Below are 19,690 nucleotides of genomic sequence, written 5' to 3'. Positions count from 1 at the left end.
ACAGTGCTGTTTCTTGTATTCTGTCTATCTTGTGAACTCCTCTGACCGTTTGGTCGTCCCGGAGTATAAACAGAAAATTTATTTTATTTTCAATTATGCTTTGATTTCATATATTTCCATACTGGAAATATATGAAATCTCACTGGCAACAATACAACTAAAAAGCTGGATGACATCCCCACACAAAGATCGGGGTTTAATCTCATTCCAGAGCCTAGTAGAATCCAAAATTATACATGTTTTTCAACTAAAGCAAATGACTGCATCAGATTATCAATGACAGTATATCTTGGTTCCCAACTTCGGGAAGGGAAAATGACATACAACTACAGAACTCATAGCTTTGGTAGCCACCTGGACCCCACAATGGATAGAGTATATTACCAGCTTCAACACATTTACATGACAGCTATCTACTCTTCCAAGCTCAGAATCATGAATATCAACAAAATATGGTGCATTCCATTACACCATATTTTGCATTCCATTACACCGCATCTTTACAAACACACATCAATTTTCTTTGCATTCTTATAAGCCAAGAATTTCCTTTTACCTGCTTTAGGTCACATAAATCGCCTAGTGACTTCATTATAGAATAATTTTTACTGTTTGTTTCTGTTCCCTGATAATTTATATTCATCCCATGTATTTTTCTTCTCTGTCACTAGTCTCGTCACTACATCTGACAACTAATTAGTTCTAAATTTGAACAATGTCGCTTAGCTGGTATAAAAAGCATGGTAGTAGATACTGTAGTTGCTATTATGAAAGCAATATCCCTTTCTTTTACTCTTGGAAACATATCTTTAAGTAAATCCTACATCAATATATTATATGATCACTGCCACTTTGTTTCCTTTATCTGGTGATTCTTAATGCATGAAGGGTCACTGCTGATAATTAAATCAAAGGTGTTGCTTTTTGAACATGCTGGTGTATATAGAAATCATCCAATAAATTCAGACAAGCTCTAATACTGTGTGGCCACCTACCCAAAAGATCCAGTCTATATCTGGATGTTAAAATCTCTATATAAGACACTGATTTGCAGGCCCAGTCCATTTGTCTGTTCAGCTGCATAACATACTGCTACTCTCATGTTTGTCTTGCAAGTGCTTATGTCACACCAAACTGGTGTGACATAAGCACTTGCTGGCTACCACTACCTGTCTGTCCTTTCTGTACTCACAATATTCATCTGCACCCTTATATCTGAATGGTGCTTGTTTCCAATATTCCACATTTGATGACTTTGCCAGTACTTCAAATGTACAGTATATAGTTTGTTTACCATACCCATAGCTTTGATGTACAAACAATTATACTGTGCACCTGTGGCCTTAGTAACCATATTGCAATCCCACAATGTTTTGCTTTCCAGGCTGCAGCCTGTTCCAACAGAAGCAGTACAAGAATCACTATTACTGCTGCTTGTGCTATCGTTAATCTCTTAGTTTGTGAATCTCACCCCCAAGTTAGCATATTGCTCTGCTATACTTCCACCTCTGCTACAATCTATCTATACTTCCACCTCTGCTATCTATACTTCCACCTCTGCTACAACCTAATTCCATTCTCACCTAAAGATAAAGATGACTTATAGCTCCTGTTTTATGTCACCATTTCGCACTCTATTATTCCACTGGTGTTTTATTATTATTACTAGCCATATAGTGCAAGGAAGCCTGAGGCTTATGCTGCACCAGCCAAAAAAAAATTTCCAAGTTACCCTGTGAAAAGTACCCTGTGTGTGAAAGGTACCCAAGTTACCCTGTGAAAAATTGGGATATCAGAGACATGGTGTCACACAGATATAAGTAATGCGGAACTGGAATTTGGGGAATACAATGTGTATAGAAAGGATAGACAGGACAGGAGGGGAGGAGGGGTTATGCTATTAGTTAAAAAACACATAAAATCCAAGGAAGTGAAGCCAGTCGACATTGACGGACAGGGCAGTGTCGAGTCAGTTTGGTGTGACATAAGTATAGGGAAATCAAAATTGAGAGTAGGAGTGTGCTATAGGCCTAATGATTCTGATGAGTATAATAAGATATTGTACAGGGAAATAGAGTGGGCCAGTAAATCAGAGTGTCTTATAATGGGGGATTTTAATTTCCCAGATATTGACTGGAATTTGTGGGCTGGTCACTCGCACACTAGCAAGGCTTTTGTGGATTTATTGGATGATTGTTTTCTACATCAGCATGTTTGTAGAGGCAACAAGAGGGAGCAATACTCTTGATCTGATTATCAGTAGTGATTCTTCATGCGTTAAGAATCTGCAGATAAATGAACCACTAGGTGGCAGTGATCACAGTGTGTTGAAGTGGGATTTACTCAAGGAGGTAACTACCATCAGGGGTAAAGGGAAGGGTTTTTGTTTTCGTAAAGGCGACTATGATGGTCTGAGACAGTATTTAAATTCTATACAGTGGGACCAACTGATGATGTTACCAACAGCAAACTCAAAATGGGAAGCATTCAAGGAACTAATCTTGGAGGCTACCAGGCTTTACATACCAACTAAGAAATATTGTTCAAGGTTTAGGCCTAAATGGTTGTCAGATGAACTAATGAGACATGTGGCAGAGAAGAAAAATGCATGGGATACATACAAATTAATGGGTGACATGGAAGCCTATGATAGATATAAGTTGGTCTGTAACCAAGTCACAAAGGAGATTAGGCAGGCAAAGGCAGACTACGAAAAATCCTTGGCAAAGGATGCAAAGAAAAACAGAAAAGAGTTCTTTACATATTTAAACTCAAGAAGGAAAGGGATGAATCAGATTGGTCCACTGGATATTGATGGTTCAACAGTTGAGGATCCTGCTCAGGTGGCTAACAATCTAAACGAGTATTTTGCATCTACATTCACGCATGAGGAGTTATTCAGGAAGGAGAATGATGCAGGTAAAGTAAACATTGGCAGTGAGCTGGATGATTTTGTAATAACTGAGAGGAGAGTGGAGGAGAGACTGTTGAGGATAAACATAAAAAAGGCACCTGGGGTGGATGGGATCTATCCAGTTATATTAAAGGAGGCAGCAAAGGAAGTAAGTAAACCCCTAGCCATAATTATGAGAGCTTCTTTGGACTCAGGGGAGGTGCCCATAGACTGGAGATGTGCAAATGTAACCCCAATTCACAAAGGAGGATCAAAGGCTGACACAAGTAATTATAGACCTGTTAGTTTAACTTCTGTTCCAGGTAAATTAATGGAGGCACTGGTTAAAGAAGCACTGCAGGATCATCTAGACAAGAATTCAGTTACAGCTCAGACGCAGCATGGTTTTGTTAAGGGCAGGTCTTGCCTGACCAATCTGATTGGATACTATGATGTAGTCACAAAAGAACTGGATGCAGGGAATAACTTGGATATTATATATTTGGATCTTAGAAAGGCTTTTGATACTGTTGCACATGGAAGACTGCTGCACAAATTGGAGCAGTGTGGCATTGGAGGCAAATTGCTGCTATGGATAAGGGGATGGTTGAGTGGCAGAAGACAGAGAGTGGTAATCAATGGACACTGCTCAACGTGGACTAATGTTATTAGTGGAGTTCCTCAGGGTTCAGTGTTGGGTCCGTTGTTGTTTTCGGTGTTTATGAATGATATTGATGATGGGATATCAAGTTTAATGTCCAAGTTTGCAGATGATACAAAGGTTGGCAGAGTTGTTAAGGACACTACTGACACTATGCTGCTGCAACAGGATCTGGAAAGGTTGAACAGATGGGCTGAGAGGTGGCAAATGAAGTTTAACATTGACAAATGTAAAGTACTACATATGGGAAACAGTAACCCCAGAGCAACGTATCAACTCTGCGGTACTGCACTAACAGTGGTGGAGAATGAAAAGGACCTGGGGGTAATTGTGCAGGCAGATATGAAGTTCTCTGAGCAGTGCAGACGAGCTGCAAGAATAGCTCATGGTGTCTTGTCAATGATATACAGGAATTTTTCTAGCAGGGATAAGGAGGTGATTATTCCCTTGTATAAGGCAATGGTTAGGCCACATCTTGAGTACTGTATACAGGTCTGGAGGCCTCATTTCAAGAAGGATGTAGAGCTGCTGGAACGGGTACAGAGAAGGGCAACAAGATTAGTGAATGGAACAAAGGGTTGCTCTTACGAAGAAAGGCTGAAGTTTTGCAAATTACAGAGTCTGGAGACTAGGCACCGGCGAGGTGATCTGATAGAGGTGTATAAGGCTTTGAATGGTTTGAGCATGCTCAATGCCAATGGGATTCTTCATCTTGCTCAGAATAATCACCTCAGAGGGCATAAATTCAAATTGAGGAAGGATGGATGTCGGATAGATGTGCGGAAATTTGCCTTTGGCCAGCGGGTTGTTGGTTGGTGGAACCGACTTCCATCACTTGTTGTTGAAGTTGATAGCCTAAACAAATTTAAAGCTCAACTGGACAGGTATTTCGAACGAACGGAGGGGTGAAATGGGAGTGGTGTGTTTTTTTTTGTTTTTTTTTGGCTGATGCTGAATAAGCTTGCTTTCTTGCATCATATGCCTCTACTAATGCTAATGCTAAGAGAGAGAGAGAAAACGGAATCACCAAGAAAGAGAAGAATGATGATATCCAGCTCAGGACCCTGGGTGCACCAAGCCCATATTCACCTGATGTGAGTCCCCTGGTGTTGTCCCTTTTGCATGGAAATTAGCTCATATATAGCCAGTTCCTAAAAAGTGTGACAAATTCCTCCTTTCCAATTATCACTGCACCGTGCTCAACTCTTTCCAAAGTAACCATGATGGATTTCAACACGAGAAAGTCAGCAATGGACAAACAAAAGAAAGTCAGCAATGGACAACTTAAAAACCTTCATCTTGCAGTCCACGATCAACTTGTGATATCATGGCTCATGATGCTGCCCTTGCAGATAAGCACTGGATATAAACACCATCCTCCATACATAGTAAATTCCTCCTTTCCAATTATCACTGCACCGTGCTCAACTCTTTCCAAAGTAACCATGATGGATTTCAACACGAGAAAGTCAGCAATGGACAACTTAAAAACCTTCATCTTGCAGTCCACAATCAACTTGTGATATCATGGCTCATGATGCTGCCCTTGCAGATAAGCACTGGATATAAACACCATCCTCCATACATAGTAAATTCCTCCTTTCCAATTATCACTGCACCGTGCTCAACTCTTTCCAAAGTAACCATGATGGATTTCAACACGAGAAAGTCAAGCAATGGACAACTTAAAAACCTTCATCTTGCAGTCCACAATCAACTTGTGATATCATGGCTCATGATGCTGCCCTTGCAGATAAGCACTGGATATAAACACCATCCTCCATACATAGTAAATTCCTCCTTTCCAATTATCACTGCACCGTGCTCAACTCTTTTCAAAGTAACCATGATGGATTTCAACACGAGAAAGTCAGCAATGGACAACTTAAAAACCTTCATCTTGCAGTCCACAATCAACTTGTGATATCATGGCTCATGATGCTGCCCTTGCAGATAAGCACTGGATATAAACACCATCCTCCATACATAGTAAATTCCTCCTTTCCAATTATCACTGCACCGTGCTCCACTCTTTCCAAAGTAACCATGATGGATTTCAACACGAGAAAGTCAGCAATGGACAACTTAAAAACCTTCATCTTGCAGTCCACAATCAACTTGTGATATCATGGCTCTTGATGCTGCCCTTGCAGATAAGCACTGGATATAAACACCATCCTCCATACATAGTAAATTCCTCCTTTCCAATTATCACTGCACCGTGCTCAACTCTTTTCAAAGTAACCATGATGGATTTCAACACGAGAAAGTCAGCAATGGACAACTTAAAAACCTTCATCTTGCAGTCCATGATCAACTTGTGATATCATGGCTCATGATGCTGCCCTTGCAGATAAGCACTGGATATAAAGACCATCCTCCATACTGAGTGGTGAAAGGCTGAGTATAAATCCTGAAAAATGATGCAAGGAATTTTTGTCCCCCCCCCACTCCACCAAAACTTACTTGGCCTCAGGCAGGAGGTTGCTGCACTGGGTTTAACTCCTGGAATCTCAGGGTTTTTTTTTTTTTTTTTTTTTGTCCAGCAAACATGCAAACTGACTCACACAAGCAACTTACAGACACTTTGGACAAATCTGATAGAAAAGTTAGGAAACTAAAATAGTTGCACTTGAGATTTTCAAGATTTCTGATTGTGTTTAGCATTGTTATTATTTGATTTTTAGGAGCATTAGCAACTAAGGCCATATTGCTCCGGGATATGCGGTGGTCATTCCCTGACCTTTCCGCATCCTCCGTATTTGGTGGTGATGGGCTCGAACCCCGGTCTAATCAAGAAGCATGTGCTACGCTGCTGCTACTCCTTCCCACCTGGCAACAGAGGCGCCTCGTGTTTAGCAAAAAGGTCTTATAACTGCCAGTGGTACCTAAGTTCAGCTCTTTCTCCCATCATTTTCCTCATGCATATTAATGAACTTCTTCAACTAAATGAAAATATTGTCCCTAGTTTTCTGAAGACAGCACACTACATCTACCTTTCAATTTGAAAAAACCACTGCTAATTCCTTAAAAAATTGCCAATCTCCAAGCAATTCTGCAATGGAATGTGGATTAGAACAGTTAACTTCAAACATTATAAAATCTTAGTCTAAGACCACATCACATACCTCTAGTGGGATTACCATGATCTCTCTTAACAGAAGCACATCACAGATATTGCTTCTTCTGCATGGAAAAAAAAAAAAAAAAAAAGTTTTCTTTGTCATTCTTGGTTCACTTTTCTTCTAAACTACTTAATATGTAAAAATCTCCCATATCATGAAATATTGTTTACATTTCTGGAGTAGTGCCACCATAGCCTCTATTGACCACCTAAACTCTATCCAAAAGAGGAAAGTAAGGTTGATTAATGCCTCGTTCCTTATGAACTCTCCCCCACCCTACTCTCCTTCTTCAAAGTAAGCATTCAGACGTTGCATATCTTTTCAAAATAAATTTCCATCCGTACTGTACTTCTGAAATGACATCTGTAATTCTACCTTTCTCTTCCAAACCAGCTCACTCACCCCCCCCCCCCCAACTAGTCAACAAATATTCGATATTCAACTTCGAACCCAAAGGCCAGTTATGCCATAATTAACACACAATTAACAACCAAACTTACAGAACTAACTTTTTTTGTCTACCTCATTCATCCCTTCTACTACTGTTCTTTGGAACAACCTTGCTTCACACGCATTTCCTGAAAATTATAATCTACAGTAATTCAAGTCTGATGTTAACAAATATCTTGTTTTTTCAACCCATACACGGTACTAAAGTACTATAGGTTCTAATATCCTTCTTAATTGGAGCTTATCATATATATATTTTTAAAAAAATTCTCAGATTTGTTCCTAAGTGATTGGATTGACTGATTATAGATGACAAATTCCTTGATGAAGTCATTAGTTAATAAGCACACATCCTATGTCTACAGGATACCTGATATTAACCAAGTTGACTTTTGTGTTATTTGCAAGAGAAAATGCTTCTGAGAAATATGATTGAAGAACTCAAAACATGCTGTAATATAGTGAAAAGACTGCTTTGTATTTCAGAAAACTTATGAGAAAGAAAATATCAAAATACCAGTGTCCTTTTCATTTTTGTACACTAGCAAAATAAAATTCTTGTACTTCATATATAGAATCCAGTGTGGTATCCCAGCAGCCAGCATGCACCACTGGAAGAAATTCAGATTATAAATTATTCCCAAATCTTTTTCAATCTGAACCACTTAACATTTCATATTTCTTAAGCACTCACAATTAGTTCCCAGGAGGGTAAAAATGATTTTTTTTTAATATTAGTATTAGCAGAGGCATATGATGCAAGAAAGCAAGCACATATAGTATCAGCCAAAAAAAAAAAAAAAAAAAAGTTTTCCATTTCATCCATCCGTTCATGACAAAAGGTTATCCAGTTCTTCCTTGAATTTATTTAACTATCAACTTCCACAATGACTAATTTCTGCACAACCATTCTTCAACTGTCTTTCCTCAACTTGAATTTATGCCCCCCAGGTGTGCAATCTGAGCAAGAGGAAATATCCCATCAGCATTGAGCTTGCTCAAACCATTCAAAGCCTTCATCATTATTTGTCATCGTTCCGCTATTCCACGGGTCGATATATGAAGCCTCGCCACCATGCCCTGCCCATCATTGATTTCACTCCAGTTTTCGCCTGTCTTAATGAAATCGGTCTTTATCATGTCTTGCCATCTCATTCCTGGTCTTTTGTTCCTTAATAGCAAATCAAACATTCTTCTTGACAAACACCTCTCGTTCATCCTCTTTACATGTCCGAACCATTTCAAAAGGGACCTTTCAATCCTGTCCAGGAGTTTTTCAACCTGAATTTTTGTCATGTCTTTCCGACTACGCTCCTCACAAATCTCATTTCTGCCCCCTGAATTCTGCTTTCATCCTTTTTCCTCGTAGTCCAAGTTTCAGATGCATACGTCAGAAATGGTACATAACAGGCTTGATATATAGCCTTCTTACACTTCAGTGGTACTTTCCTGTTCCAGATCAGATCTCTTATCTGCCTATAGAAATTCCCGCTTGCTTGTATCCTTCTACTTATTTCTTCATCCATCATTCCAGTCTTTGTAATGGTGCTTCCTAGATACTTGAAGTTGTTAACCATTTTTAACTCTTTCCCTTCCATTGTAATGTATCCGTCAAGCTCGCCACTCCTCTTTAGAACCATTACTTCACTCTTCTCCTGACTGAAAACCAGTCCAAATTCACTGGCCATACTAGCCCATATATCAATTTGCCATTGCACTTGTTCCCTGCTCTCTCCCCATATGCAGAGGTCATCTGCAAAGAGCATGACTTTCATCTAGTCCTGTCCAAGTTGTTCCACCACTCTACATTGCACATCATTCATGACAGCTATGAATAGTAGTGATGACAAGACGCCTCCATGCCTCAAACCTCATGTTATTTTGAAGCTCTCCATCACCCCATCACCGTTCTTACTTTGCTCACTGTATTGGTGCACATATTCTTAATTCTCTCCACAAGACATTCCTCTAGCCCCAAGTTTCTCAAAACCTCCCAAACTGTCTCTCTTTTTATGGCATCAAACACTTTCCTTATATCCAAAATTGCTATCCATAATTCTTTATTGTGTTCATAACACTTTTCCATCAGTTGCCTGATGCAGAAAATTAGATCCACTGTCGATCTGCCAAGCCTAAAGTCATACTGTTTCTCGGTCATCCTATTTTCAATCATTCCTCTTATCTTCCGCTCAAACACTCTCTCATACAGCTTACTCACATGTGATGTCTCTATAATTGGAACACTTTTTCCTGTTCCCTTTCTTGAACAACAAGATAAAACTTTTTTCCAGTCCTTCGGCACCTGGCTCTCATCCCAGATCTCATGGAACAGTCTATATGTCCACACTATCTCTGCCTCATCTGTAGCCTTCGGCATCTCTCATTTATCTCATCCATACCAGCAGACTTACCTGTCTTGATGTATTTCCATGCACGCACTACATCATTCCACGTCAAGTCTGTTTGCTCTCTCTCCATATTTTCTCTTCCATCCCCTCTTCTATGATCAACCTGCCTTTGTCCCTTTTGCTGGCTTTCCTGCACGTCCAACAGATTTTCAAAATACTTCTTCCATGTTTCTCTTATCTCTTCATCCTTGGTTATTAGGTTCTCATTCTCATCCATCAAGTATTTGCTCTGTTCACCATCTCTTCTTCTATTCCTCACCATTCCATACAGAGTCTTTTTATTACCATCGATATCTTGCCTCAGAGTTTCACTCCATTCTTCCAACCACAGTCTTCTCTCCTCGTTATCAGCTGCGAGGTGATCTCAATAAGAACACCTCGCAGGTGCCTAGTCTCCAAATGGTGCAATTTGCAGAACTTAAGTTGTTCTTGGTAAGAGCAACCCTTTGTTCCTCTCACCAATCTCGTTTCCCCTTCTCTGTACTCGTTCCAGTAGCTCTACAACCTTCCTAAAATGAGGCCTCCAGCACTCAAGGTGTGGCCTGACCCACACCTTGAGCCACACTTTGCCTTATACAAGGGGACAATCACCTCTTTATCCCTGATAACAAAATTCCTGTATTTCATTGACAAAACCCCATGACCTGCTCAAGCAGTGTGTCTACACTGCACGATTACAACAGATCCTTTTCATTTCCACTAACCTGGGTGTAATACCACACAGTTGGTAGGTTACTCTGGGGTGTTACTACCCATTTGCAGTACTTTGCATTTGTCAATGTTAAACTTCAGTTGCCACTTCTCAGCCCATCTGTCCAACTTTTCTAGATCCTGTTGCAGTAGCATGATGTCATTAACAACCCTACCAACATTTGTATAGTCTGCAAACTTCAACATTAAGCCTGATACACTGTCATCAATATCACTGATAAATACCGAAAACAATAATGAGCCCAACACCGAACCCTGGAGGACTCCACTAATAACATTAGTCCATTAAGAGCTGTTTCCATTGATAACCACTCTCTGTCTTCTCCCACTCAACCATCCTTTTATCCATTGTAGCAACTTGCCCTTAATGCCATACTGCTCCAATCTGTACAGTAGTCTTCCACGTGCCACAGCATCAAAAGCTTTCCAGAAATCCAACTATATGTTATCAAAATTATTTTTTACATCCAGTTCCTTTGTGATCACATCGCAATATACAATTAAATTGGTCAACAAGACTTCCCCTTAAACACATGTTGTGTCTGAACTATAACTGCAGTCTTCTCTAGATCAGCGTCCCAAACTGGGTTCTGCATCCAAGTTTCGGGGGAGGTCCCACAAAATGGATCATCATGAACTGTTCAAATTATTCATTCTGTGTATAGCAAATTGATGATAAATAAAGTTATTATTATACTGTACATTAATGTAAAAATAAGAAAAGTTCAGTTGTTTTAAACATAAAACTTTGAATTTTCTTTTCAAAAAACCCAGCGTTACACATATACACACAGAGAAACATATTCATGTAAAGGGTCCGTAAATTTTATTTGTTTTTTTTTGTCTGTTTGGTGTGACATAAGCACTGGGAAAGGAAAAATGAGAGTAGGTGTGTGTGTTATAGGCCTAATGAATCTGATGAGTATATTGAGCAATTGTGCAGAGAAATAGAGTGCACCAGTAAATTAGAGTGTTCTATAATGGGGGATTTTAATTTCTCGGATATTGACTGGAATTTGTCGGTTGGTCACTGACACACTAGAAAGGCTTTTGTGGATTTATTGGATGATTGTTTTCTACAGCAGCGTGTTCGGGAGGTAACTAAAGGGAGTAATACTCTTGACCTTATTATCGGTAGTGATTCTTCATGCATAAAGAATCTACAGATAAAGGATCCACTAGGTTTCAGTGATCACAGTGTGCTGAATTGGGATATACTCAAAGAGGAAACTACCATCAAGGGTAAAGGGATGGGTTTTGCTTTCGTAAATGTGACTATGGTGGTTTCAGACAGTATTTAAATTCTATACGGTGGAACAAACTGATGACCTTACCAACAGCAAATTCAAATGGGAAGCAATCAAAGAATTAATCTTGGAAGTTGCTAGGCTTTTCATACCAACAAAGAAATATTGTTCAAGATTTGGGCCAAAATGAATGTCAGATGAACTGTTAAGACATGTTTGTTTTGTTATTTGTTTTTTAGGAGCATTGGCAACTAAGGCCATATTCCTCTGGGGATATGCAGTGGTCATTTCCACATCCTCTGTATTTGGTGGTCAAGGGCTCGAACCCCGGTCTAATCAAGAAGCGTGTGCTACGCACTCTGCTCCTGCCCACCTGGCTACAGAGGCGCCTTATTAGACATGTGACAGAGAAGAAAAATGCATGGGATACATATAAATTAACACGTGACACAGAAGCATATGATAGATATCTGGTCTGTAATCAAGTAAGTTACATAGGAGGTTAGCCAGGCAATGGTAGATTACGAGAAATCTTTGGCAAAGGATCTTTATTTATGTAAACTCTAGAAGGAAAGAGATGAATCAGATTGGTCCACTTGAAATCGATGGTTCAACTGTTGATGATCCTGCACGGGTAGCTAACAAACTAAGTGAATATTTTGCATCGACATTCACACGAGGAGATATTCAGGGAGGGGGAATGCCAGAGGTGTATTCAACTCTGGCAGTAAGCTAGATAATCTTGTAATAACTGAGAGTAAAGTGGAGGAGAAATTGTTGAAGATAAACACAAGAAAGGCACCTAAGGCGGATGGAATCTATCTAGTTATATTAAAGGAGGCAGGAAAGGAAGTAAGCAAACCCTTAGCCATAATTAAGAGAGCTTCCTTGGACTCAGGGGAGGTACCCATGGACTGGAGATGTGTAAAAGTGATCCTAATTCACAAAGGAGGATAAAAGGGCAACACAAGTAATTACAGACTTGTTAGTTTAACTTCTGTTCCAAGGAAATTAATGGCGGCACTGGTTAAAGAAGCACTGCAGGATCATCTAGACAAGACTTCAGTTACAGCTCGGACATAGCATGGGTTTGTTAAGGGGAAGTCTTGTCTAACTAATTTGATTGGATACTATGATGTAGTCACAAAGGAACTGGATGCAAAGAATAACTTTGATATCATATATTTGGATCTTAGAAAAGCCTTTGATACCGTTGCACATGGAAGACTGCTGCACAAATTGGATCAGTGCGGCATTGGAAGCAAATTGCTGCTATGGATAAAGGGATGGTTGAGTGGGAGAAGACAGAGAGTGGTAATCAATGGACACTGCTCTTCGTGGACTAATGTTATTAGTGGAGTCCCTCAGGGTTCAGTGTTGAGTCCAACACTGAACCCCGAGTCGTTTTCTGTATTTATAAATGATATTGATGATGGTATATCAGGCTTAATGACCAAGTTTGCAGATGATACGAAGGTTGGCAGGGTTGTTAATGACAGTACACTGGTGCAACAGGATCTGGAAAAGTTGAGCAGATGGGCTGAGAGGTGGCAAATGAAGTTTAACATTGACAAATGTAAAGTACTACATATGGGAAGCAGTAATCCCAGGGTAATGTATCAATTCTGTGGTACCACACTGGCAGTGGTAGAGAATAAAAAGGACCTGGGGGTAATTGTGCAGGCAGATATGAGGTTTTCTGAGCAGTGCAGATGGTATCTTGTCAATGATATACAGGAATTTTTCTAGCAGGGATAAGGAGGTGATTATCCCCTTATATAAGGCAATGGTCAGGCCACACCTTGAGTACTGTATACAGGTCTGGAAGCCTCATTTTAAGAAAGATGTAGAGCTGTTGGAACGAGTACAGAGAAGGGCAACAAGATTAGTGAATGGAATTAAGTTTTGCAAATTAGTGTCTGGAGACTAGGCACCTGCGAGGTGATCTGATTGAGGTGTATAAAGCTTGGTTTGGTTTTGATTTTATTGGCGCATTAGCTACTAAGGCTATAATGCGCCAAGGTATATAAAGCCTTGAATGGTTTGAGCATGCTCAATGCTGATGGGATTATTCCTCTTGCTCAGAATAATCGCCTGAGAAGGCATATATTCAAATTGAGGAAAGACGGTTGTAGAATAGATGTGCGGAAGTTTGCCTTTAGCCAGCAGGTGGTTGATTGCTGGAACAAACTCCCATTTGTCGTTGTAGAAGTTGATAGCATAAATAGATTCAAGGCAAGACTTGACAAACATTTGGAGCGAGAGGATGGGTGAAATAAATGTTTTTTTTTTGGCTGATGCTATATAAGCTTGCTTTCTTGCATCATGTGCCTTTGCTAATATATACACACACAGAGAAACATTGATGCTAAGTATAGGGTCCGTAAATTTTTTTTGGTTTTTGAAAGGATGTGTAGATCTCAATAGTATCAGAACCACTAGTCTAGATGATCCTGCAATTCTTTAACCAGTGACTCCATAATTTTCCCTGGAACACAAGTTAAACTAACAGGTCTGTAATTACTAGTGTCACCCTTTGTGAATAGGAGATATATCTGTACATCTCATCTGTGGGGACCTCCCCTGTATCTAAGGATGTTCTCATAATATGGCTAGGGGCTTGCTTACTTCTTTTGCTGTCTCGTTTAATATAACTGGTTAGATCCCATCCACCCCAGGTGCCTTTCTTAAGTTTAACTTCAACGATTTCTCCTCCACTTTCCTCTCAGCTATTACAAAATCCTTTAGCTCCCTGCTAGTATTTGATAAACTTTTGGCATTCCCCCTCCCTAAATAACTCCTCATGTGTGAATATAGATGCAAAATACTCATTCAATTTGACAGCTACCTGTTTACCTATTAAAAATGCCTTGGGAAATCCTTGGGTACCATTTCTCCCAAATGAGTTATATAGATTTTGTTGAAGAAGTACATTTTCCCTAGTTATTATCATTTACACATTCACTGCCCTTTATATTTGTAAGGGTCATTCCTTGGGAGACTGGAACAAGTAGGCAGTACTTTTTAGTAAATGGATTTCATCTGTGAAGAGTCATCACTCCAAGTAATACCAGTGTTTGTTGTTTATAGCATATTAACATCAACAGATGCAACTGAACGAGATTCAGAATCAGTATCACTTGAAAAGAACTCTATTTCAATATCAGATGACATATAAACAAATTCCTGTTCCTTTTCAGTTCTCACGTCCCAGGCCGTGGATTCATTATAACAACCCTTTAGAGTAAAATTTTTTATAGGAACACACTATTTACATAACTTTTATCAGTAGACTAAGGATAAATTTGGCAAGCATAATTTTCAAAAAAATTTTAACTTTTCTTCTTGTGGAAAATACTAAATTAGATAAAATAACATCAATATAAGCAGAGAACATCTTAACCAAGTATACAGCTTTTATACAGCCGTTTAGACAGTGTGATTGATGCTAAGTAAAATCTCAGACATAATGCAATAGCCCATGGTTTAATCCCTGTGCCAATATCAGTCAGTTGTTCAGTTCACATGCCGTTCCTTTTACAGTCATTTATTGGCCACAACTGAATGGATGCATATCTTCATTCTAAAAAACCCAAAAAACTGAAGTTTGTTTGGATGCAAGTTTGCATTCAGGCAGCAAATATGTTAACTACTTTCCAAACTTTGTATCATTAGCAAACTTTTATTCCAAACTTATCATAATTAAAACAATACATCAAGCTTGTCATCTAACCTTATTATCAAAATCAGAAACAATAATGGTTATTTTCGTCCATCTCAAGTCATAGTAACTATTATTTACTTCCACTAATGGCACACTGTTCTAATTTATATAGAACAGATCATTTAGGCTGTAAGATTAATTACTGTAGTATATCAGATTTGTTTTCCAATCTCCAGGTTTGCTTCCTGTGATGCCACCTACAAACAGTTCATAAAAACAATCTGAGAAACTAAATTAATGTTCACTGTTTATATTTATTCTAATAGGCAATTTTTTTTTTTTTGGTTAATTTGGAATTGATTTATTTAGGCATGACATAAACATAACATAAAGGGCTTTCTGAAGAAATTGTTAAAACTTGCTAATTTAGAATTTGATTTGCTTTCATTGGGTAGTGACAATGATATCATTTTAGATAAAACAATGTTTCTAGCAGCAGTGACAAAGGTAAATAAATGCTCACCATAAACAAGAAGAAATTGAACAATATTGTTGCGCAATCCTGAAGGTCAGAAAGGAACCAACAGTTAACAAATATTTTTCATTTACTGCAATTTCAATTTGGTAAATCAAACTGAAATCACAGTAAATGGAAAATGCATTCCAGAAACTGAACTTGCATTTTTTTCAGCTGTTTTTACCAATTTTTTTCACTATGCAGTTTTATATGCTAACTTAAAAGTGCATTTTTAAATCCTACACAATATAGCCATTCTCAAAATTCAGATCCAAGAGAATGAACAGGAATGAAAATTTTCTAATGGTGATTTTATAAACACTAACTTCAATTCATTTTTTATTTAGCAATGGTATAATGACTCTGTGCTCTGAAAACTGCTTCAGAGCACAATACATTCACTGTGTTCCAAAACATTTGAGAATTTAAAAAGATAATGCAATAAACTTGCTGCAGAACCTGGGCCAGGTGCTTTTCAGCTGTGCTAAACTATAGACTCTAGAGAATCGTATAACTTATATGTGCATAAATTCAGTCCTGTTAACTAATCTAAACCTAAAAATAAATTTCATCAAACATCAGATTTCAAGTAGAAAATTTTTGGGGATAGAACACATGGGGCAAGAGAGTGAAATTAAACAGACTGCCTATAGCAAAAGTCTATGATATTCCTCATAGAAGCTTATCAGATAAGTTATACATAATTCATATTTAAGAAATTGTCATTTTAATGCTACAGTAGCATTAAAATGACAAGAAAATGTGAGGAAGCAAAGCATCTGCTATCCAAAATAAAATATCTCATTAGTTTTATATTTTATTTACTTCTTTCTAATGTTTATCTAATACATCTACAAAGGCTTATTCCAACAGTTAATTACCCTACCCTTGTACTAATTTTTTTTGTACGCAGTGTACAATTATCTTTCCTCAATTTGAATTTCTGACACCTACCTTGTATTATCCTAGAAAGAGAAAATATGATCGCCCCAAACCCATTATTAAGTAGATGCTGAAATAAAATATATGCCCTTGCAAAGTATAGTTTTGCAGCTTAGAGAACTGAAATTACTTCCACTAAAAATATCTCCTTACATACTGGTCTTGTTGCCCTCTTTTTTGTACCCTTTCATACAAGTTATTATCTTTCTCAAAAATTTAGGCCTACAGATGTGTATTCAAGACGTTGCTGGCCACTGATTTTTACAGCAGGATAATTATCTCTACTGGAAATATTCCTGTATACACTTCTTTCAGTATCCTGTATGTTGTTTTTTAGCTGTATTACAGTATTGAGAGAACTTAATGTCCAACTACGTTACAATTCCGAAATCTGTTCAGCTTCAACAACGGATGTGTGCTGATAATTTAACTTGGAATTACTGTAATGTGAATCTGATGGAAAATCTCACATTTAACAGCATTAAGATTTCATTATTTTTTAAATTAGCTTTATATAATTTGTCTAAGTCCTGTTTAGAAAAATTACTTGGTCGTGGTTTTCAACACTCTACAAACCTTAAAATAGCCAGAAAATAGTAGTAGTAGTAGTAGTAGTGGCACTTGATGCAAGAAAGCAAGTGTAGGAGCTTATGCAGCATCAGCCAAAAAAAAAAAAAAATATCACACCATACCCTCCAATTGCCTGTCCAGTTCCTCCTTAAATTTATTTAACCATTATTGAATATCATTATTGAAAATCAGAGACAAGGGCCCTAGTTTTGAAAACCCACAGACACCATTTATAATACTTGCCCATTTATAAACACACCTATTGTCTTCTACCAGTTATCCATCTATCTATCCATTTTAGCCACCAACCTATTATTACCCATACAATTGGTAACTTACTACCTGCCATATATTTTTCTAACTTATGCACAAGATGTTCATGTGGGACTGTGTTCATGGTCTTTCTAAAATTTAAGAAATATATCAAAGTTATTTCTTTTTTGCATCCAGAAAAGCTGCATCCCCCCACAAAAGAGAAGTGAATACCATGATTACAAGAATCTAATAAAACTTAGATTAACCTATAAACCCAAGTATGCCACTTTGGGAGTTCAAAATTTTCAACTTTACAGCCAATGCTCGATGGTGTCATGCATAAATAATTAATTCCACAGAAAACAAATCTTTTTCATTTTTAAAAATTAACTCGCAAAATACAGCAGTGTTACAATTTTCATAATTTATAGTAACATAACTTTTATTCAGTATGGAATTATTTTTTGAAACTGAATAAGTTGTAACCTGCATAATGGCTACGATTCATTTTTAATACTCTCGTACAGTAAAGTTATTCAATATGAATGCATTAAAAGGAAAGGGGAGGGGGTAAGAAACTAACAGACAAATATTGCTTATAATGAAATAACCTCAATTTTCGGAATGAAAACTTATCTTTTCCAGGGCTTGTATAATTAGAATAACAGCATTTCTCTTTTGAAAATTAATTTGGAAATCTCTTTTTAATAAATAAATGAACGATAACCTATGTTAACTACACAGGTTATATATATTTCGTAAGCTTTTCAGAAGCAAATGGCAGAGACGCTAACCACCGTCAGACTACAACACAGTAGCAGTTTGATTGCCTATGTATATTATATATGCATGTATGTGTATATATACATACATATATTCAGTTATAAATGCGATTTATAACTGAATAGATTTAAACCGTTGAAGAAATTTTTAATTTTCAGGTGTCTAGGGATACCCCAACCAACTACGTTATAAAAGCACAACTGACAAAAACGAATTCTTATTATCAGTTGTATCAAAAATGAGAAAGTAAACACAAGAATCGTCGATTAAATCACTCCAAGTTAGATTTTAGTGAACTTAAATAATGTCAATAGTAGAGACGCTAACCACTGGACTAGATGATAGTAGCCTAATTATTATTTCCACAACTTTTAACCATCTTGCTGCTGTCAGATGGCCATACCTATCTGACGAGAAAATCACTTCATTAATAAGGTTCTGCTTATGGTAGAAAGATAAATATGATTAATTCCTGCCTGATATTTAAAATGTGGAGACAAGTTCCAGAAGTATTGTTTGCAAAATGCTGCCGTAGAAGAAGCGTCTCCCACGACTGCACCAAACACCGCCAACGGTCCTTAGGCCTGACCTTAATATTATCTTTTGGTTAACATTAGAAAAATCAAATGAAACGGTACATTACCATTCTAAAAGTAGGCTGCCGTACGTTCTCCAAGAACCCCTATACCGCTAAACAACAATTAATGCATGGAGAAGTTAAAATTTCGAAAGATAAGCTTGCAGATCAACGAATTTGGCTGTCTTGACACTTCCATCAGATGATGAGGCACGGCTGCACAACAACTTGGGATGGAGCATTCGGAGAAGGCTATTGGCCAAAAATCACGTGGTACGCAGTATTTCCCAGCATGCATGTCCTTGCGCATGACCTTTACTACAGTATAAGCTAGAAATTCCAGCATGATTTAGACTGAGAAACGCTTTTACAGTGATGTTTCGTTTATGGTTATTGTAAGGATAAGTTTATGAAACGAAACGTATTCTATAAATAATGACTATTCACAAAAAAAAATTTACTTGGTAATCAGAAAATTTTTATAGTTCAGTGCTGTCAGAGACAATCATTTTTAAAAAAATTAAAAAATTGTAAGGTTTCATGTTGTATACGTAATAATTTCATTTAAGTAAAGTTTAAATTCATTCCACCTTCTAATTTTTAAGCTTCAAACGTTACTTATTTTGGTTGTAGGTTCTTTTCCTGCCATTATAAACTATATTTGTTTAAAATAGAAAGTTATAATTGCTGGGGATCTTTTTAGTTCTAAATAAAGCATTCCGTTTTCTCAGTTTACAAAGCGTGAAGTGTAGACTTTTAAGTAATTAATTTTAATTATTAGTTTAGTCTGCATTTGTTAATTGCAGAGAACTTACATTGCTGACCAAGCTTCTATAAATATCTAATTCGAATGTAATCGGTAAATTTGGGATGAAATATTTATCCAA

At 37.6% G+C, this 19,690-nt stretch overlaps 1 protein-coding gene across 2 annotated transcripts in view; it reads right to left on the bottom strand.

The window, feature by feature from the left end:
• LOC150088533 (uncharacterized) overlaps positions 1-19,006 on the bottom strand; it is a 229,322-nt gene extending 210,316 nt beyond the window's left edge. For both annotated transcript variants that reach the window (XM_090369554.1, XM_090369555.1), the window contains exon 1: positions 18,870-19,006. In XM_090369554.1, the coding sequence (XP_090225680.1) occupies positions 18,870-18,872 (3 nt within the window). In that variant the 5' untranslated portion in view covers positions 18,873-19,006. The remainder of the gene's footprint in view (positions 1-18,869) is intronic.
• Between the last annotated feature and the right edge of the window lie 684 nt (positions 19,007-19,690).

Source organism: Mastigoproctus giganteus, chromosome 3, assembly GCF_048544385.1.
Source record: "Mastigoproctus giganteus isolate SK-2022 chromosome 3, ASM4854438v1, whole genome shotgun sequence".
In the NCBI taxonomy this organism is placed as follows: Eukaryota; Metazoa; Arthropoda; class Arachnida; order Uropygi; family Thelyphonidae; genus Mastigoproctus; species Mastigoproctus giganteus.
This window is presented reverse-complemented; position numbering and strand designations above follow the sequence as displayed.